The sequence below is a fragment of the Hippocampus zosterae genome, chromosome 7 (genome assembly GCF_025434085.1).
Source record: "Hippocampus zosterae strain Florida chromosome 7, ASM2543408v3, whole genome shotgun sequence".
NCBI lineage: Eukaryota > Metazoa > Chordata > Actinopteri > Syngnathiformes > Syngnathidae > Hippocampus > Hippocampus zosterae.
The window spans coordinates 25599164-25621647 of NC_067457.1; the positions used below are offsets into that span (position 1 = coordinate 25599164).

A 22484-nucleotide genomic window follows, 5' to 3' on the forward strand; every position below is an offset into this window, starting at 1 on the left:
AGGCTGACTTGGGTCTTCGCAGTACGATGAAAAATGAGCAGTGGGCTGGTCGGGATGGCATGATGAAGTAGGCTCACTTTCCGATGGTTCAAACTTTTTATGATGACCAAGGGTGACGTAAAATTCTACACGTATATATTTTGGATACCGATACTACAAAGAAAAAGAACAAAAAAAAAACTCCTTCGAGTGCCGTGCTCCAAATACAAAACGAATGAATTGCAACAGGGCGGCCCGGTAGTCCAGTGGTTAGCACGTCGGCTTCACAGTGCAGAAGTACCGGGTTCGATTCCAGCTCACAGGGAGACCTGTGTGGAGTTTGCATGTTCTCCCCGGGCCTGCGTGGGTTTTCTCCGGGTGCTCCGGTTTCCTCCCACATTCCAAAAAACATGCGTGGCAGGCTGATTGGACGCTCTAAATTGTCCCTCGGTGTGAGTGTGAGTGCGAATGCTTGTTTGTCTCTGTGTGCCCTGCGATTGGCTGGCAACCGATTTAGGGTGTCACCCGCCTAGTGCCCGAAGACAGCTGGGATGGGCTCCAGCACCCCCCGCGACCCTAGTGAGGATCAAGCGGCTCGGAAGATGAATGAATGAATTGCAACATGTTTTTAAAAGTCACACTTTTCTTTTCCATCCAGTCTCTTGACGTGTACTTTTATAATCCTTATTGTCAGGCAATGCGCTGCTCATTTTCTTGTAAATAAACATCCCGTCCGTCCCGAAAGCATTTCTTTGACTCTTTATGCTCATTCACGATGCCACTTTTTGTGTCCTCCTAAAAGTAATTTCATTCTTTCTCCTTCGCCCCCCCCCCCAACCGAGATTAGCTGCCTTTTTTGCTTGTGAGTATACTAGCCTTTTTCTCCCACGTGTTTCTCTCTGCACGATCCCCGTTTTGTGCGGATTACAGGCTGTATTGTCTCCAGATTAGATTGTCATTGTTTCAGGCTGGGATGAGGCGGGAATTTCTCACCGAACAGACATTCACCCACCAGTCAGTTGGGTTTCTATTAGAAATGCCTCGGAGTCGGCGTGGAATTATAAAGCACTGCAAAGCAAAGCCATTGTTGAATGAATACCTCACTTACGGTGTCAATCAACTGTCGTGGTAAACTGGCGGGCGTCTGCAAAACCCAGATTGACGATTTGGGGGGGGATGAACCGCTGTGTCTTTGTCGTTCTCCAAAGCAATTATGCTCTCTTCGTTAAGAAAATGCGGGTACTTCCTATTCTTCGGTTTCCACCAAGCGACCGTTGTTTTGCGTGCGTCCCAAATAGCACGGACTGAAACATCAACACTGAATGTTTTTCTTCGAGGCGGTTTTATTTCTCGATTGAAATGTTGCTTTTTCATCCATGCGATCTCTTCCGACAACGAGCCGAGATCCATCACGTTCGGTTTTGGTCCCCGATAGCGTAGCGATAGCGTCACTTCCTCGCTTAGACCGATTGGAATGCAGACCCGGATATTCAGAGACGGCAACGTGGGCGACTTTGGTAAACCCCTGTTTATAATTAAGCAGCTGCACAATAAATCCAATTAGGATTCCAGCCGCGTTATCTTTTGTGATTAAATACCCAGATGCTTATGAACAGGAACGGGTGCATTTTCACTCCAGCTATAATTGATATCAACCACCCCGAGCTCCTACTTGGCTGCGCTCTTTAATCATTCATCCCGCATACGAGCTCTTCTCTAATGTGTAGTCGTTCATCAGCAAAGCGTTATCGATCAAGCATCGCTGCGGTCCCTTCAAGACCTTATTGACTCCAGACTTGTTAGCCAGTTAAGTATCAGAGGTCAGTCGTAAGGTCAAGGGAATTTTCTTTGGGGCTTTTCACAACAGTTACAAGACACATATTCTGCCCATTGAAGTCAATAAGCGTGGCGCGTACCTTAAAGAGATCTAAGTGAGCCCAAGTGCAGAACGAGGACGCTGCGTATTCAAGTCGATGTGCACCGATGACTCTCCGAGGCTGAATCGTAGAGCTGGCGTCACATTTCCGAGGAGGAAAAAAAAAAAATAATGTAATGCCAGCAAATTACCCCTCTCGACAGCCACAGCTTTATTTTTGGGACAGATTAAAATCATTACATGGTGCGCATTAAGGAAAGCCGGAGCCGGTCAGATGCCATCGCTAAAAGGGAGGAAAGGCAATTGCACCTCGACGGTAATGCACTCGAAATGGAGAAAGCTGGAATAGCACAAAGCACGAGCCACGTGTGGCTCGCTTCACTCTCTCCTTTTAACTCCAATATAATCATTGCGCATCATGCGTGACCGTCCAACATTCTGCAAATGAATGAAAGGTGGTTGGTAATAAGGCGCTTGCTATTGCACAGCTGCAGGACGGTCGAAACCGAACACCGTGCTCCTATTTCTAATACATCGTCAGCCAATTGCTCGTCTTATGAGCAAGTTATGAAATATGACTCATTCAGAACCAGCAGGGCTGAAGAATAAAAATCTCGCATTTCAAGTGTTTTCCCCATGTCGTCCCTGTTATATCTGACACCACACCCTAAATATGTGAATTCGGCGCACGCACGAGCCGACTCGGTAGTCTTTTAGCAAACCCGCGTACATAAGACAAATTGCGCTGGTTAGTACCAATTCAAGGGCGGCCCGGTAGTACAGTGGTTAGCACGTCGGCTTCACAGTGCAGAGGTACCGGGTTCGATTCCAGCTCCGGCCTCCCTGTGTGGAGTTTGCATGTTCTCCCCGGGCCTGCGTGGGTTTTCTCCGGGTGCTCCGGTTTCTCCCACATTCCAAAAATATGCATGGCAGGTTGATTGAACACTCTGGTTGTTCGTCTCTGTGTGCCCTGCGATTGGCTGGCAACCGATTCAGGGTGTCCCCCGCCTACTTCCCGGAGACAGCTGGGATAGGCTCCAGCACCCCCCGCGACCCTAGTGAGGATCAAGCGGTTAGGAAGATGAATGAATGAATGAATAGTACCGATTCAAGATCCAATAGAAATGTAGCACAGCAGCGCTTTCAAAACCTCCATCATTTGCCGTAACGCCCCCCCCCCCCACTTGCCCCGCCTCTCACACTCCCCTCCCCATAAGAACAAATGCCAGCACAAATCAACAAGATTTAAGCACACGGATCCGACCCAGAATTTCACTCTCCTAAGCTCCACCGGGGAGGGAAGCAAGAAGGTGGAGATTTTAGTGGAGTGGACAAGGTTGAGTGAAGGCATTGATGAGTGGTTCCGGCGTGCCTCTTCCACCTCGAGCCAGTGCTGCTTTTAACTTAATTAAGGAGACAGTTCATACCATGTCCATTGACACTCCTGTTTTTGTCAATGTGACAAAGACAATCGGATCTTTCTGTATAACTGGAAGATGGAGATGGCTTGCATTGCGTTGTTTGCATTGTCGCTGACAGAGATGAAATTTAAGAACGCTTTGAATCGCGATTGCATCGGTGGAGCGCATTCCAACGTGTCCGAGAGGTTCCGGGTTCCAGGACAGCATCCCTCCCGAGCAAAGCGGTGCATCTTCATTCGCCTCGGCACGTTCACGGTCCGGCACTTCCTGTTCGCATATTCCTCTCTGGTGTGCCGCGACTGTTTCCAAGGCAACCTGGCCAGCCGGGGAGAGAAGCCTGGCGGAGGGTGGGGGCAAAGCGGAGCAAAATAAGGAAAAAACAAAGACAGACGTCATGCGGATTTCTTTTCAACACGTTCATTATCATCCGTCGGTGTTTGCCAGCCTGCTTTATTTGAGTGCAGGTATCATGAATCGGACTGTCTAACTATGTGATGTGCTGTATTTCTAGCTCGCTACTTCTGAGCATTTTTGGCGCTCTAATCTGACATTTTTTTTTCTAATCTTTCTGCACAGCACAGATGAAGTCAATTTATGTTGTTGAACAGCCGGCAAATAAGATGAGGTCTCCGGGTTTTTTTTTTTTCTAATACCTGAATCCATGCTACACAGATGGCGCGATGATTGTGGATTTCCTTGAGGCTCCCCTTGCTTCACTATTAGCCGTAGCATATTGCATTGGACATCATTTCCTTGTACAAATATCATCTCTGCATAATCTTTGCATCTCACCCGACACTGCGAGCCGCCGTTTTATTGGGTTTGGTGTCAAGACTCGCAACCGGGATTCATACATAAAACACACCGGATTGCAAGGCGCACTGTCGATTTTTGAGAAAATTAAAGGATTAATCAGAGTCCGAAATTACGGACGAATGAATATGAAAATCCGAAGCGAATATGGTGACGGAGAGACTCCAGTGAACAGCGTAGCGGCATGAAAGCCATTCTGTCCTCCACCGAGTCCCCGTGGAGACACTGAGTTGCATCCAAAGTCCAGGCTCTGGCCAGCTCACTGACTTTGCGTGGAACAGCGCAGGACTTAGAGCGGAAAGTCACAATGCATGCTTATGCGCGCAGTGATTTATCCACACACCCCAACGGCCTATTGTTCCTTTTGTTCCAGACTCGGCAAGCTAAGGCACTATCTTCCCACGAGAATAGCCTGTTTAGCGTAGGCATAGCCATTTTGCTGTTATTTACCCACAGAATGGCGCTTAGAAAGCTGCACCCTGTTGTTATGATATATATGGATATGTTTTTTTTTTAATTCATCATCTGAAGCCAAAACAAGTCCAGGAAGTAAAACTTTCTAAAACTGAATTTGTATGAAAGGGCATAAGGTCAAAAATGAGACAACAAATGAGAATGGAGGCAATTTGGCATTCATGAATGATGGAATTAGGTTGATTTGTGATTTATGTTTTTGTTTTGTCGATCAGGTATCTCATCTTGGTTTCATATGACCTGCCTCTCACGATGTTTTCGGTGCTTCACTCAATCGGCTCTTCTGTCTCTCCCAGCTTTGCCCAGCTACACTTGCGGTAATCCTGGGCTGCTTCTCAACGGTCACCAGCAAGGGACCACGTTCAACATCGGAGACAAAATCCGCTACGGCTGCAACCCGGGTCATGTGTTGGAGGGTCACACGACCTTGTCTTGTCTCGCCACTTCAGCGGGGACCGCCGCATGGGATTTCCCCCTGCCCTACTGCAGAGGTACGTCACACGGCGGTCTCATACTGTATTGGACTAGAATTGCGGTATTGTCATTCATGAAAAACAGACATACGGGATTCTGATATTGCCTGGGTTACATAAAAAAATAAAAATAAAACAAAAGGTACCTGCTCTAATGAACACGGTAGTACTTATTGCGCTTCTATTCTCCTCTTGACAAAACATCCACCGGTTAGCTTCCAGCTTAGCTGCTGTGCATATACCGATATCTTATTCAGCATGACAGGACCTCATATGTTAGCTACCAGCCAGGCGAACATGCCAGTTGCCCCCACCCCCACCGCCGCAGTCAGACGGTACCCCTGCAGCAAGCACCTGCCGGTTTGGACTGTCTGAGCCAAGCTGACAGTCATCCATTTTCTTTTTGGACATCACTCCAGGTGATTATACCATACTTTGTGTGTAAGGCTGACATGCGGGCCCGTGTGCACAGTTCCGCGTATTTGCATTCGGCATTCGGTATTGCTGCACCTCGATATGTGGCTCGTGTCGCCTTGAGATTGAGAACGTGAGCCATCTGCATCCAAGCCAGGAGTCAGGAAGTCCACACATGAGCGAGCACACATGGCCGGGGCTCACGCACATGCCAATACGTGCAGCTTCATGCCTGGATACCGCCAAATTAGCACGCATGCCTTTTAATGACCATTCGTCGTCAGGAATTTAATTTACATGTGTGTGTGCGTGTGTTCTCTTTATTATTCACCACCAGCTTGCCGTTTAGAACCCAAATCTGCGATTTCATTTTCCTCAACAATGCTCACAGAGACTCCTCGGGCACTCAAGGATGTGATTCTGTCAGCTCCTCAGCCAAAATTACATGCAAGTTGTTGAGTCTGGCAATTTCCCTGGTGATTAATTCCAGTTTCCCAGTAGCACATGAAATTCGACATGTACGCCTGCGGGCGTCTTCACAAACGCGGAAGAGATTTTTTAATGACACTCCAGTTACATGGAGCGGCTGCCCACTTATGTTGGTGCGGAACTCGCAATCTGCTCTTTGTGGCGGCAGCCAAATGCTTCTTGCCCAATTCGGACAGCTGACCTATAATTGAGGGTAAGCTATCGGTGGCATTCAATGACTCGCGTTTCGTAGCTTTGACTTCCTGTCCGTTTGTCACATAACACTCGCCGCCGACTTTACGAGAGGTGGCTGTTCAATTTTAAAAAATGGCCACCAACTGGGATGTTTACTCCAGTCTGAATCGGTGAAATCACTGCAGTGTAATGCCTCCACATCCTCGTGAGAAACCGTGAAATCTTTTACTGGCTGCTTCAGAATACCCAACCGTATTCTGGCCTAGATAGTCCATCTTGGACTGTACAACGGTATCATGAGGCTCACCGTGTCTCTTTTAGTATCTCCACGTTCTGCATGCGCTCGTGGCAGAACGAAGCAAAGAATACAGATGTGAATTTCGGAGCACCGTACTGCCCTTCAAGTGTGGAGAAGCTAGCTTGTGCGGAATTTCAATGCACTCTCTGTCTCTCATCCACTGTCACTCGCACCGAGCAGCCATCACCCTTCCCGCCATATCCGCCGTTCTTCAACCCCCAAGCCTTCACTTCTCTCTCCGTCACCCGCCTTCTCTTTCTCGGTGCCCTTCTGCCTTGATATCCCTCCTCTTTTAAGTTCACACCTCACAGGTTTCCGCTTGTCTGTCCACCCTCTTGCCCTCCCTCGAGGGAAGTAGGATGGATGACGGACAGACCGAGTTGGCCACCCAGGGACGAAGCCCCACACCAGAGCCACACGATAAATCAGTGTGGGAGGATCGTAGTCGCAAGTACTAGATTTTGTACCGTGCGCACCGTGAATCGTTAAGTTCCGTGTTGCAGAATATCAATAGCTAACCAGGAGACTAATCCGCACATTCTTTAGTATCCGATAGTCTCTTTAAAGTACTCTCGCAGTGGCGAGAGCGACTTTGATGAACATAAATATGAATTAATCAGGGTGTAATTATGCCCCCCCCCCACCGTGTTGCATCGTGTTGCACCAAGCACTCAAGCCCCACTTGCACATGTTCAAATCAATTGACTCTACTCTGGCCTACATCATTGAGGTTGAAGGAGCAACACGGATCCTCTCCCAGCAGGATCGAATATCAGGGCAGATCTTGAACTGCGATGCTGAGCTCATCTCATCTAAAATTGTGTGTACCATTCTTGACTGGAGAAGTATTTTCTCGGAAACAATTGTTCCTCTCCTGCCCCCTGCAGCGGATGACGGGTGTGGCGGGACACTTCGAGGCCAGAGCGGAGTCATCACCACTCCCAATTACCCTGCCGAGTACAACAATAACGCCGACTGCACGTGGACCGTCCTGGCCGAGCCGGGAGACACCATCGCCCTGGTCTTCTCCGACTTTCATCTGGAGGATGACTACGACGTGCTGGAGGTCAGCGGCACCGAGGGCTCGTCGCAGTGGTGAGTCGTCGGCGTTTTGTGCAAAGCGCCTGAGCCGCGGGATTTCCTCGCCATTTTCAAACGCTGTCCATTGAGTGGAATGGAGCCATTTGTTGCCAATAATCCATGACGTGGGCGATGCTGTAAATGATCAGCCAAAAAAAAGAAACATCGCAGATGGCATTCACAGCTTTTCCCCCTGAGCGTGACTTCATATTTTAAAATCTATGTCTCACACACACACACATACACACACACGGTTACCCTTTCAATTAGTCAGTCTCCAACTCACATGCTCAGCTCTCACGACGAAGGACATCATGATGTCAGCGTCGTCCTCTCACCATCTGTGGCAGCTCCCGCTCGCGATGACAACCCTTGTCAGCGCAGGAAGTCCCGAGTGAGCCCGACACACAAACATAAGCATGCGGACGGGAGAGTTTTTGGATAGATGCAACCGGAAATCCACGCAGGACGTACAGTGTATTCTCATGGCACTCGGCGCGATCCGACAAAAGGGAACCGCTCAATTTGAAAGACGCTTTGAAATTTGAAAGACGTCGCCCGCCCCGTAAATAGCAAATAAAGGGCTCGTCTTACAAAACGACGTGGCCGGCGCGATTTCTCGTGATGCTGCGAATAGAACAACGTCTGCGCGGCTGAGGTCGGAAATGCTTAAAAGCGAGGTTCGGCTTCAGAAGAGAAAACGAGTACGTGGCGCAAAGGTGCTTTGCGCAAGAACAGGGGTGTCCAAACTTTTTGCCAAGGGGGCCAGATTTTATGTGGTAAAATGTCGGGGGGCCGACCTTGGCTGACATTCTTTACATTGAACAACAATATTGTTCAACAAATTTTAGTAAGCCAGTCTGTTTGACATTTACATTTTTATTTTAATTTCAACAATCTTAAGAATTTCTTTTGGTTCATTTGAAACAGGAATTTGAAATATGACATATCAGTCAATATAAACACGGAGTGATGTCTTGTTAACTCGTGAGTGATGCCCTCTAGTGTCTAAATGCTATTACTCATTTAGTGAATGCTATTACTCATTTAGCCACTAGAGGGAAGCAGTACTCTATGAAACATCACTCGCCAGTCTATGAGACCTCAGTCAATGCAACACGAGTTTCATTGCGCCCAACCTGCGGGCCAGACGGCACTGATTTTATGACGGGGGCCGAGGGCCGGATGAAATTCGACCGCGGGCCGGATTTGGCCCGCGGGCCGGACTTTGGACACGCCTGCGCAAGAAGTTCACTCAACCCTGTCAAATGCGATCAAACACTCAACGCGGCGCCGCGTTGATCTGACACACTGTACAGCGTTTGATGTCTTCAAATCTCCTTCTGCCGCTCACAACAATAGAACAAGGCGATTCGTTACAGCCCATTAGGGCAGTCTTGTTTCACATTTCACATTCACGATCATCCTTGTGTAGAACACGCAGGGGAATTTGTCTCCGCTAGTATAGGCTACACCCGTATTACGATAACAAGCAACTACGATCAACAACGTCGTGACCTCCACGTCTCAAAAGAGGTTCCGATATGTCGGGGTACCCATTGTGGATTAGCAGCGACAATGTGCAGAGTCACCGAGCGGAGATCGAGTGATCAGCGGTGCGATGCAACATGATGGCGGTTGTGCAGTTGCTGCGGATAATCGTCGCAGCATTTATTTGGGTAAGTGACCGGCGGCAGTAATTGGAGTAGCGCTTTGGGTGTGCAATTAGAAAGAAAGTCCTTGAATGCGTTTCAAGAAGTATTGGCGCGGCAGAGGGCGACGACTTTGTCGACAGATGCAACGAAACGGAGGCTTCTCTGTGGTCGTGAATTGGGGTGCGCGCTCTCCGGGTTATCGTTTGTTACGCTGTGGCCTGTTTCTCATCACGCCGACCGGCAGGATTGGGAGCGCTTTGCTTCAGAGCTTTGCGGGTAATTCACCGCGCAGTCACAAGTCCAGTCACGTCTTCTCGGGCTCGACCGTGGCATTGCGCCCGCTCCTTTTGAGCGCATCGTTTTGTCTGATTGTCTAATGAAAGTCTACGCACTTTCATGACATAGTCTGTGGTCATTTACGTGAAGTGACGCTCTCATAAACGCAAACAAATCATTCAAGAAGGGGAAGGAATAGTGAGAATGTTTTCCAGACTGTATTCATTTTTCTAGTTCTCGATATCATGGGTGTGATATGCCGCTCTTTGAACATGTATTTTTTATCTATTTTATGTACCAAATCATCCAAGGTGTCAGCTTCCCCGGCTCTATGCTTCCAACTGCATTTCCTTCATCAAGGAAACGCGACATAAAGATTTTTTTAAAAGGGTAAAAAATTGATCTGCGATTGGCGACCGGTTCAGGGTACCCCACCCCCCTACCAACCTAAGACAGCTTGGATCGGCTCCATTACGCCTGCAAACCTCGTGAGGATAAGCCGATTCGAAAAACCGATGGATGGATAAAAAGTTGATGTGACAGATAATGTCACGGAATGTCAAGGATCGTTGCGTCAAACCACCTCCAGATTGTGCCGCCTTCGAGCCAGGCGCAACCTGTCAAAGATCTCACCTCGCCGCATCCAAATCCCTTTCTGTTCCACGTTATCATCCTCGTCTACCTCACCTGACTTACGTACTCGCTGAATAGATGATTTTAGACCTTGCGGAGGTGTTTGAAAGTCAAAGGTTTCATCCAATAGCCTTCAAAGTAGACACACGTGGACCGATACGGTTGAGCTTCGATTTAATTGGTCTAATATTCATGGTGAGTACAAAACCTCGCTTTCACTTTTTTGGGAAGGATTTTGCTGCTGTTGGAGTTAAGCCTGCCTTGAAGCCACGGATCGATAGCTGCCGTCACCGGTCTGCCAACCAATGGCCCTCCGAGCTTTTGTGTTTGAGTAAAAGATTTATAAGCGGCAGCTCTTGCTTGAAGACTCAATCTGCAACGCGTCATCAATCAACAATGTTATCTCCAAAACCTTGTGCCTTGTTGCAGATTGGCTCATCTTAGACCTCCAACACTTTAATCCATCCTCCCTGTTCCTCATTGCTCATACTAAAACCCGCAAGGTGATGTACCGAAGCGAAGCGTTGGCTCGAGATCAAGGTTAGCAACATGAGTCAAAGGCCTCCCGTGCATTCCATCAACTTTACAAAGTTGCTTCGCCTTGTTTCTCGAGGCGAGGCCGCTCGGGCCGCTCGCAGCGGACGGTTCGGCCTTGAATTGCCGATTAGCATCTCTCATTAATTATCGTTGATCATTTGTGTTTTGTTAAGAAACGGCAGCAGCGGCAGTTTACTCCACCGTGTTTAGTCTAACGGCCAAACGACCGCCCCGGAGGGATGCCGCTTGGATCGCAATGTACCTGTGTAAGCACGTCAAGCCATGTGTTACCGCTCACCTTATTCCACGGAGAGCGACAGAAGGCGCAGAGGTTAAAGGCAATGGGCCACATCGCTGCACCCTGGCTGGGTGTCTCTTTAGTTGTGTTTACACGGCACCACTGGGATCCGATCTGTCATGTTTAACAGTCCCTCGGATGCACTATGATGTTACGAGCTGTCCTCACAAATATATTTGGAGTAAACACATAATCATGCCTCGGAAAGGACCGGTTTGGAAATGTTTTTTTGGATTTGTGTGCACAAATTTATGATAATCTCATGAATGGCATTAGAAATGAAATGGGATGTTACCGGTGGTGTCCCACAGGGGTCAACGCACGGGTCTCTAACCTTTCCTGTTATACATAAATACGGCACGGAAATTCACGGTTTATGCGGATGACACAAATATCTTGTGTACTTTGTATGCAGCGGTGGTAGTTTTAAAGTGCTCTCGAAATACGGTTGAGTTGACAATATGTGTTGAAATATATGTTACCGTGGTTTGGTGTCACCGTGCTGCAGGAACAACAGAAAATCATCTTGCCACTTGCCACTTGCCACTTGCCACTGCTAGAGAGCAGAAAGATGTCACCCGTCTGATCCGGGTCACTGCTCGGCCACAACAAAATATACCGAAATGTTTTAGCCGCCTCTTTTCACGGTACAATTCAAAAACACACAGGGTCACTCTCAGCACAAAGCCACGCACAACACATGTAGAGACGATGTTGTTTTCTTCTCAGTTAAACTTTAGCAGTAAAGGAGATTGAGCCGATCAATCTTGGACTGGTTTAACCTTAGTGATGACACACTCTTGAGTGGACACAGAAAATGAGTCATGTCTTTTGCATCGACATGACTCACACTGAATGAATCCTCCTACACAACCGCACTCCTGCTATGATTTATTCAATAACACCAAAGGATGCCCTTCGCTGCTTACTTTAAAAAAAATAAAAATAAAATTCTAGGTGAATATTTTTCGGGACCACAAAACCGGATGCTCGTTGTCTGTCCTCTGCGAAATCTTCCCACTCATCACTTTTTTCTCATTTGAGGTGACATTCAGGGCAACCGGAATATATTTACAGAGGAACCTTTATGAACTCGGGTGAACGTGCCTTGACCAGCAATTACCGGGGCTGCACAGCAGCGTGCCTTCCATTTAAAAAAAAAAAAAAAAAAAAAAAACTCTTTTCAACTGCATCAATAAAATGCGGGAAGCCCAAGGGTGACAGCCAGCCCTCAATGCAAAAGCTCTCACTCTCGGGCTTCAAGATGATTTAAAATCAGTCTTGTTTGGACAGTGGGGAAACGTTCTCGTCGATCAATGTGGCAGATATGTGCACTCAGCATAAAGCAGGTAAAAATGGTGACGTTAGAGTGAAACGCGCTTGGAATACGGCAGAGCTCGGGCCAAAGCCCAAATCTCTGCCTGATCAAATGTTTCAATCATTATTACTGTGGTTTCCTGTATGCCCGGGACACACACACACACACACACACGGGCAGAATTATTTGCTGGCTCGCTCTTATCTTTTTTTTGTACATCTGTGTTGCTAATGTCATGGCATTATTAGGTTGACTATCCCGCTTCCAGATTGTGATAGCGGCGGATTACGGAAGGTGCTGCGCCCAGTCAACTGGGGAAAAGCTGTGTGATTTGTCACGGCGTGGTTAATTAGCGCACTGTTTGCACGGACGATACCGATCCGGCTTTGGGCTCATCCTTTTGTCACAAGGCCAGTGCTGGATGTGTGACCCTTGTATGTGTAAGTGCTACGGGTATTTTGGACTTTTATACAGAGGGCCAACATTTCTAGCCACTTAGCTTCAAGAAGTATTTGTAGGCTGGCTAGGAATCCGAAAGCAGCTCCGGAGAATGTTTTGTGTATGCGATTTAGAATACAAGCAAAAGGTTGTGCGGCGTTTCCCATATAAATCGCCAAATTATGTCGTATGACTTTCGAGAATGAAAATGTTCAATGACAAGCGTTTTCGGGCGATAAAAGTGTCCGGAATAAATGACGGCTTCACTTAATTTCACACAGCCTGCAGATCGCGGCCAGCTGTCGCGGGGAGGGGCTGGGGGAGCAGCATCTACGGGATGAGTAATAGCGCTCGAAAAGAAATGTTGATACTTTTTCGGAACACTCACACCTGAGGTTAATTAGCTTTCTTCATGCATTATTTTGACCTTTTTCTATATTGTTCTAGCCGCTGATGCGCCGGCTTCCTTGTCAGGGGCTTCTTGTTTAAAAGGGAAAGTTCTGACTCGGCACTATTTGTCCATTATAAAAAGTGCACATGAGCAGATTGCATGGCAACAGTTTTATATGCCATTTAGTTTTATGAATGTCAGTAAGTTACTGTTGCTAATGGGATGTTGTTAAATCAGGGACACGTTTAATGATCACAGGAACCTCCACAAATGATTTTTAAAAGATCCTCGTATATTTCGAGCCGTTGCAGAACTCTACACCAGCCGCTCTCAACAACAGGCACACGCATTGTAGCCCCTTATCAATGTATTAATACTTCATTTTTCACGGTTGGCAAGTTTGAGAGGAACCAAAATCACTCATTTGATTTGTTGCCCCAGGAAAGACTTTTTTTGTCTGGCTTACGTCATTGAAAGTTTGTTTGTCGACACGGCAACATGGGTGGGACGATGCACTTATACCTCGATTCAAATCACAATAGTTGTGTGGCGATTAGATTTATATTACGATGATTGATTATACCGCCATTAACTAGTATTGGTATTTTTCTCAAACGAGACGTTGTTTTCTTGTCTCATGACATGCTTAAAACAAAATAAACCATCAACAACACACGAGTTGAATCGTGCACTTCAATCAATGCAGCCAGATGAAAATCAGTCACTCTTTCCGACTTTTATTTTAGATGACATGATGCCGAATGCTTACGACCGCTCATTCGGCACAACAAATTTGCTCTGCGCTGCTATCTGTTGGTATAAAAAATCATGAAAATGGATGATGAACTTTGATTTATTGAATCTCGGCATATAAAATCCAGATAGTTGAGCGAATCTTTTTTTTTTTTTTTTTTTTGCACACCCCGCTGCAGCGAGTTATTTATTTTCTAAATAATGGTTCCATTTAGAGTTAAACTGATAGCAGGGCGGCTATTAAAGAGGTGATTCCGTTCGAATAGGGATAGACGAATAGCAAATCTGATGTCCTTCTTTTTACTATACTAACAGCAAAAAAGGCCATAATGGAATACGCTGACATTTACGGACACATCCGAGATGACATCAAGCCGTTCCTGTCATTTTACAGCAAACAACCAAATGTCCCATTTGACTTTTGTTGACATGCTTTCATCTGATTAAAACGGCGAAATTCTCCCCGGCGACTATCCATGCAATCGGTGCGCATCAAATAAAACGTGTCAGGTGATGAAAGCTTTATCTACAGACGTTAAAACACAGCATTAACCTTGAACCAATTGAATAGTCGCGTTGATCCCCGCAATGCGCGCTTTGTTTGCGTCGCTCTGTGTTTTCACCGCGTGCCACTTTGTCGCTCGCCGTTGATGTGTTTGTTCTTGATAAGCCGTCGGTTAAATACGAGGATGAGGGCGCAGCAATCAGTCCTTGGAAATGACATTTGTTCAAAGTTATGTTTGGTCTCGTACAGTACAATCTGGCCCAAAACGAGGCTTGGGTCAGGCCGGGCGATATGCTCCCAAAATCTATCGCCTCAGTCAATATGTTGACTGTTATTATTGATTTTTAATCCGTCAAATATTATTTTAAAATGTAAATGTGTGTTTAATGTGCTTAGGATATTGTAGTAGTGATCTTTTTTTTTTTTTTGATGGGTTACACGAAGAGGTGTATGATAATCAGCATGTATTGTATTGTATTGTATTCTTCCAACTCGAATTGGCTTTTAATGCCTACTGTGCTCGATGTACTTAACTTTAAACGCATCTGACATGTTTTGAGCGGACAGGAAGAAAGAAAGGGCTGACGTGTTGTTCTTCCCGGATGGATTTTTTTTTTTTGAATCAGCTTCCTAATGACATGTTCAGTGACAGCGGAAAATTAGTCCACAAGAAGGACACATGAACCCCTCCGAAGACTAGAAGACACCATGCCGGGACCAGAAAACTGCCTTTAAATTAGACTGGAGCCACTAAAATAGAAGGTGGCTTATGCTGTTTTTTGGGGGGCCAGGGAGCATGTCAGCCTGATGACGTTACAAACTCCTTTCTGTGACACTTTACCGCCCTGAAGGCCAAAAACTTTGACCGGTTGATGGTTGTTCTTTTGTTTCAAGGACTCATTGAAAAATATAAGCCATTGAGTTGTTTGGAGCGGCTTTACAGCGTTAAAGCCCCCGGTGCTTGGAATTGGTGCTTTTTTTTTTTTTTTTTTGTCGATACATCTGAAGGTCAAAGCCAACATTCTCCTACTGCCACGCCAGACTTTCACACTGATTACTTTCCCTGAAGGGATTTTGCCTGTCTGTCAGGCGTACGGCCATTTCAGTGTTTCTGCCTCTGTACTGTATACTTTATCGGGATTAGCCTGTCTTGTGCCGTCACGCTAATCATGAAAATGCCAAAAGTTGAGCTCGGTGCTTTAAAGTCACCGTGACCCCTCCCGCCGACTCCGCTGCGCAGACTTGCATACAGAGCAGACTCGGCCTTGATCTCCTAAAGCAGCTGCGACGACAAGCGACGTCTATTTGCTGGCGGAACGATGCCTGGGCCTAACCAAGCATGGAAACGCCCACGTGTGAACATGAGCCGTGTTCATTAGGGTGCACTCATGCCCTAAAAACTGTTTTGAACACCTTTGATCCCGCTGCGGAGCCGATTCAATGCGGAAGGCTCGACTCCACCCGTTGCTTCGGATGCATACCGAGGGAGTGCCGGGAATACAGAACGGATGACAAAAAAATAATAATAAATCAAATAAAAAGGACATTTGACAAAGGTTGTGCGGACCAAAGGCGTTCACGGTGTTTCATAAAAACAGTCCCTTTTTCGGTACGGGGGACCGTTTGGACTTTTTACTGCAAGGAAAAGGAACCAAAGCTATTATGAAACCAATCAACTCTTAAAGCAGAGAAGGTGTAAGCTTGTCGTTTAGAAAGCACCCTTAACCCATCGTGGAGTCCAGCCCATGTCCGCCTCCTCTTTCACCTTGCCTTGGCCAAAAGCCATTTAATTGAACTGGAACTCATTAAAGAAGCCTCTCAGCCAGTGGAGCACCGGGACCGAGGAAAAGAAACCGGATTTAGCGCCGCGCTCTCAAGACAATCATAAACGAATACAGGAAGGTGCAATGGAGCCATAGAAAACATAGAGAGCCACAATATCCTTCAGAAGACCTCCAACAGGCTGCTCCACACTCACTGCACAGCTCCCTGAAGTCCCTTTCATTTTCAGACTTATACGTTATGTGGAGGAGAGGGGGGGGGGGCGACTTTAGGAGCAGCCACACCGACGACGTAACCACCACGATAAATGAGGTTTCACTGTACTTTAATTTGTCCCGCACGTATGAGAGCCCTTTGGTTAATTTGAGTCCCAATTGTAACAATTCATGTTGTGAGTATGAACTATTATTACATTTTATTTTTATTTTTTTTATCCCAAAATGTATATATTCTCTGATAGTTTTGTATACAGTGCAGCAAGTGTTTTTGGGAGTCATTCACAGGATTGCAACCAAATCTTAGCCGGGCAGCTGGCGATGATGCATGTCAACACACAAACGACATCGCACCTTCTCAAAGTTATTTGCCAGCCGAGGCTGCTTTGAGTCGTCAGGGCGTTGTCGTATGATCAAAGCGCATGCCCCCCCCCCCACCCCCGACTGACTTTGTCCTGAACGAACAGCAGAAGTGGCTGCTCTCGTTACTACGCAGATCAGGAGACACATTAAGTGTTTGTGAAGTACGGTTTGCAATTCCAAATTCCAAAGCCTGGAAATAAACTGCCTTGTTCCTGCATGGTCATTGATGGGCCAATTTCTTTTTCCTTTTTTTTTCAACATTTTTTATTGGCCAACAATTTGGTGAAGTGTTACTCACATTAACTTCCCACTTGAACACTCTTTCTTGTATATCTAGAATGCAGACTGAATATAATAGCAGTGTCTTTGTTTGGAGGGGGTGTGTGGATTATTAGCTAAGGCAATAAGATGTGCAAGTGGTCGAAGAGGTCGTATTTCGTGAGGGAAAATAAATAAATAAATAAAAAAACTTGGGGGGGAAAAAAAAGTCTCCAAAAGTTCGGATAGCACTTTAGCGCTTGTGACTTTGTTTGTGCGCACGGGGGGGGGGGGGGGGGTTCTTGAAGTGCATTCGGGTACACAAGCTGCGCTGACGTGCGCGTCCGCTGCGTACAATCTGTTCACATCCGCATGCCGAAAGGCTCTCAACCTCATCATGGGCGATACTTAGGTCCTCTCTGTCTTGCTTCCAGGTTCACTGGCCCCAACCTTCCCTCCCCCATTATCAGCAGCAAGAACTGGCTTCGCCTGCATTTTACATCCGACGGCAACCACAAGCTGAAAGGTTTCAGTGCTCACTACCAAGGTAGGACGATACGCATCTCACCAATTGTCTCTCTGCGTCCATTTTCATGGACATTGATTTCATTGCCATGCCTCTAAAGAAACACATTCCTCTTTGATGACCCGCCGTTCGTCAAGGTTCCAAATCACGCGCAAAATATTCACTTATGGAGGAGTTTAAATGGAGGTTCAATTTCATTGCAGATTGCGCTTGCAATTTACAACGGTTACCCTGCGGCCGGAGGACATAATGGTCCCATTTTCGGACACTTGCTGGCTCCTCGCTTTGTGTGCGGCGACCCCAGTGCCAAATCTCAACCTGCGGACTTGCGTCAAAAGATAATTCATAATATAGGAGGGCGACGAATCTACCGAGCGCACTCATGTCACTGGGGAAATAAAATGTTAATGACCTTAGTGTTCATTTTGTTCCACTCTCAAGACGACACCAAACGGAGAAGATGATGTGAAGCCCAGTGGAGGAAAAGCTGATAGCTTGAATGACAAGATTTCAATGTTCTTTTTTTTTTATTTATCCGGACAACATATTTGCTTTTTTGTTGTTTTCCCTGGTTTCCTTCTGGACTCTCCACACCGGAGATTGCATCCTTGTTCACATTTCAAATTTAAACTGATTGATCATCCTCGCCGTGTGCAAAATGTGCTCATTTTGCATGCCGACTGTAAATTGCACAACCGAGGATGTTGATGCCCAAATTCAATCACCTCTTATGCTGCCATTTTTCATCTCATTACTTTTTGAGATTGAACTCACAGACACACACACATACTTATAATTGAGAACATGAACGGATTTTATGTGCACCTTATAGTCTGAAAAATACGGTAATTGTGTTGAAAATGTTTTGTTAATCCCCCCCCCCCCCTCAAAAAAGTTGATTGTTTTTCTCTCTCCAGTAAAGAAGATGACTGAGCTGAAATCTCGAGGTGTAAAGATGTTGCCGAGCAAAGACAACTACCACAAGATATCCGTGTGTAAGTCAATCGAGTCATTTTGCGGCTTAATAATAACGGACAATAAAAATACGCTAAATAGATGCTAATATTTTGTCGCGTGCTCTGAGTTTCTTAATTCAAGAAAGCCAAATTCGTCGAAAGGCTGAGCTGTTTGTTGTTGCATGTTGTTGAAATGTGTTTGCAGTGTCATGCAACTCTTTCTCTTTCTTTCCCTGTGTGTGGTTTTAATGCAGTATCTCAAATGGGCGTGGCACAAGGACACAACATGTGTCCGGACCCTGGCATCCCAGATCGGGGCAAAAGAAAAGGCTCGGACTTTCGGTAAAAAAAAACAAAAAAAACACACACAAAAAAACAAAGAATGCTCCCCATGCCTTGAATATCGAGAAGGGAACATCAACGAGAGCCGCAATGTCTTTGAATGTATGTCTACCCGACCACAGGCGAGGAGCCACAGTGCATTTCTCCTGCGACGAGGGTTATGAGCTGCAAGGCTCCAAGAGCATCAGCTGTCTGCGAGTGACTGACAGCTACGTGGGCTGGAGTGACGAGAGGCCCATCTGCAGAGGCAAGTCTTGACACCGCGACCGAGCGTGTTGCCGTTCGACAAATGGAAGCCACCGCGATATGCTCCGCCTTCGACGTCGTCTCGCTTACGAAGGTTGCGTGACTTGGCCGTAGTGGTGTGAGTGTGTCATGAAATATATCTCCGATAGATATGGCCAAGGACAATAATGTGCGTGCCCAATAATATCGGCGACGTTGCCCTTTAGTATTCATTTCCATATTCCTACGTCACCCTTTGTTCCAGCGCCTCGTTCCGATTCACATAGCTAATGATGATTAAACACACACATCTTAAATCGGACGGGAATAATTGAAGACCTGTATCCTGAATTAGCATTAATAACCATTAAAATAAAGGCATGCAGTTGGGAGGCTCCAAATCGATTCTCTTTTCAAGAGCATTAGCTTTCAATTATTTCGCGTGGTCTTTTTTTTTTTTTTTTTGCCACATACTGTGGCCCTTCCTCCGTACTGTGTTATCTTTATAGGGGTCATCTTTAAGGTCAGAGCAATTCATATTAATTGCTTCGCCGCAGCTTTTCTAAGACTTTTGCTTGTAAATAATTTCAGCCACTCAAGGTGCTCGCACTCATTAAAATTCTGCTTTAATTTGAAAGGATGTTCAACAGCCTGACCATGGAGATCGCCGCGGGCCTTTGATAACAAAAGTCGCATTGACCTTTGAAGGATGGGCGGCTTCAAAGTTTGCACTCCCTCTGCATTGAGGACCGATTGTTGTCCAAACGGATTGTCTTGTTGTCTACATTACTTTGCGCTTCTCATGATTGTGTCTGTCACCGATGATCCGTATCGAGAAATAAATGTCCAAAGTCCCCGATGTGCCTTCGTTCCAAAAGCGTGAGATTTGCAAGTCGATCCGATCTGCTCAACAAATAGTTTTCTCTGCATGACACGGTTTTCATGCTGTCTTCTTAGAGGTAAGCTAATGCTCTTCCCGGTTCTTTATATACGACCGTTATATACTTTGTGCAAAGTACATGAAACAACTTTTTTTTTTCCGAAAAGGAATGATTGAATGGTGTGGAGTAATCTGCCGCTCGCATTGTATATCGAGTGGTGCAAAACCTTGATGGTCCATTTCGAAGCCTCACTGTCTTACTTCTGTCTGACATTATATATGGGAGTCTCGTAGCTTTCATAACGTTTTACTTCTATGATTGTTATCATAAATCACAGCGGACTCTTTGGCATGGCTTCACGGATTTTCACAGACCAGAGACCGGTTAAAAAAAAGACACTGAATTTCCTCTTACTTAATATCAGTAAGAACAGAACATGTAGCGGTATATATGTGTAGATATATGTATATCGTATGTTGAAGAATTAAACCCGGAGGGAGTCCATTCGGAGCTGATTCAACATAACCAAGAGAACCAGATAATGAGATTGGAAGGAATCCAATCTAGAAATGTGCCTCCGAGGACGAACCACCAACGAAGGAAGTGAAGGGTTTTACGATTAACCTGATCGACGGCCGCACTCGGGTCAAGAAGTATCAGGAGTACTCAGAATGTCGGTCATCCAAAATATTCCCCCCCCCCAACCCCTTCTCTCTGTTTTAGCTCCGATGTGCGGAGGTCAATTACGAGGACCCAGTGGCGTCATGACGTCTCCAAACTACCCGGTCCAATACGACAACAATGCTAACTGCACTTGGGTCATCACTGCGACAGACGCATCGAAGGTAGGACTCAATGAAAGTATAAATGATGGCATCACTGTGGAGTTTTGAAACTGGACAGTGATTTGAAATCAGACTGGCAAATCGGTGCAGTTGTCCAATCCAGGTTCTGGATTGGACAAGTCAAAGTCAAAGTCAAAGTCTCAACAGCACTTTGAAACGGTCATTCGTGCCTTCCTGACATTTCGGCCGCATTCACTTTGGACTCATCTAACCCTCCGTTAAGCGTCTCCAGTTGGTCCAGAATACTGCTGCTTGCTTTTTGTGAGGAGACAAGGTGAAAAACAAAGATGTAAATAGGATCGGAATGCTTTGCAAGTCTTCGGGGTATCCGCTGTTCCAATCGCCAATCTGCGCTGATTGGTGTTTGTACACGGAACAAAAGATGTTTTGATATAGGATTTGTGGAGTCATGTTAAAGGGCAAATGGTTGAAGGAAACGCTGCGAGAGACTGATAAAGGCCAGATGGAGATAATGGAAAGATGGAGAGGGTTGGGGTGGTGGGGGAGGGAGGAAATGGTGACCGACGCAAAAGCATCTGTCAGATATGTTTGATCCAGCATCTGTTATTTCAATTGCTCTCATCACAGCGCCCGATGTTGTCTTAGGTGATCAAGCTGACGTTTGAGGATTTTGACCTGGAGCGCGGCTATGACACGTTGACAGTGGGGGATGGCGACATGGTGGGGGACCAGAAGACCATCTTTCATGTGTGAGTGACGTCTCTGACCCACTTTTCTGACCTCTCTGCATATGTCCTTCAACACATGTTGCGTTATCTTCAGCACCCAATGCTATTGTTGCCCCCTTTGCCTCCGCCAGGCTGAGTTTCTTTTGTCTTCTCGTTTTTGGCAAAGCTAATTCCCTCCATCTCTCTGTTGTCTTTCCCAACCCTTGATGCAATGGCGCATGTGAAGTGGCCATCGAACCATCGCGTGTGTTCGGGAAGATCAGAGCCGCTTCATTGAACGATGATAATGACCACTGGAAGTTGCTAATTTGCTGGAGAGACCGTCATCAGACACCACCTGCTTCGTATTCCAACCACCTCCCAATTGCCGTCTTTACAATTGGCACCCCTAATCACTTACTCTCTGTGTTGGAATTCCGAACTAATTAGAATTGAGTGAAATTACGATTCAGTGGGCCGAATGACTTTGGAGCCACGGACTGATCTTGACTCCATTTCACACGAACTCGGCCCCAACTCTTGACTTTGTTTTTTGCTTTGCTTTTTTTCCCCCTTCTTCTTCTTGCTTGTATCAAAGATAGGTTTTACCTTCTGGACTGTGAAATGTCAGATGACGAAGAGCAGAACTCGAAATGACGAAATATGTTTATTAGCCTGTCAGGTACCAGCACTCCGGACCTCGTGGTCAGTACCAGTCACCAGATGTGGCTGAATTTCAAAACGGATGATACCAGTGGCTCTCTGGGCTTCAAGGTGTCATACGAAGGTAAGGGCTGCTTGAAAGGTCCCCATCTGTGACGGTGAGCAGGGTGTCTGCCTTGTCAAGTGGTTATTTTGGCAGGTAAATAATAAGATAAGATAAGATATCTTTTATTTGTCCCACACTGGGGAAATTTACAGTCTACAGCAACAAGATTGTGGGTAGAGAGAAGAAAGACAAAGTGTTGGCATTCACAAAATGAATGTTACGGTTTCAATGTTACACACTGACAGCGTAGCTCAATCTGTCATGAGCCAAGGGCGATCAAGGTCGAGCAGTGCTTTCAAGAGTCTATCGCTTTATGAATCGGTTTTACCTTTGGCTGCGTTGCGAGTCGTCTCCCTGGC

At 46.3% G+C, this 22484-nt stretch overlaps 1 protein-coding gene across 1 annotated transcript in view; it reads left to right on the plus strand.

Moving 5' to 3' along the window:
* Nucleotides 1-22484, plus strand: part of csmd2 (CUB and Sushi multiple domains 2) — a 98651-nt gene that overhangs the window by 23879 nt on the left and 52288 nt on the right. The window contains 9 exon segments of the mRNA XM_052070070.1: nt 4860-5054; nt 7299-7506; nt 17348-17460; nt 18357-18434; nt 18650-18737; nt 18860-18984; nt 20567-20688; nt 21295-21398; nt 22031-22143. Coding sequence (XP_051926030.1) covers nt 4860-5054; nt 7299-7506; nt 17348-17460; nt 18357-18434; nt 18650-18737; nt 18860-18984; nt 20567-20688; nt 21295-21398; nt 22031-22143 — 1146 coding nt within the window.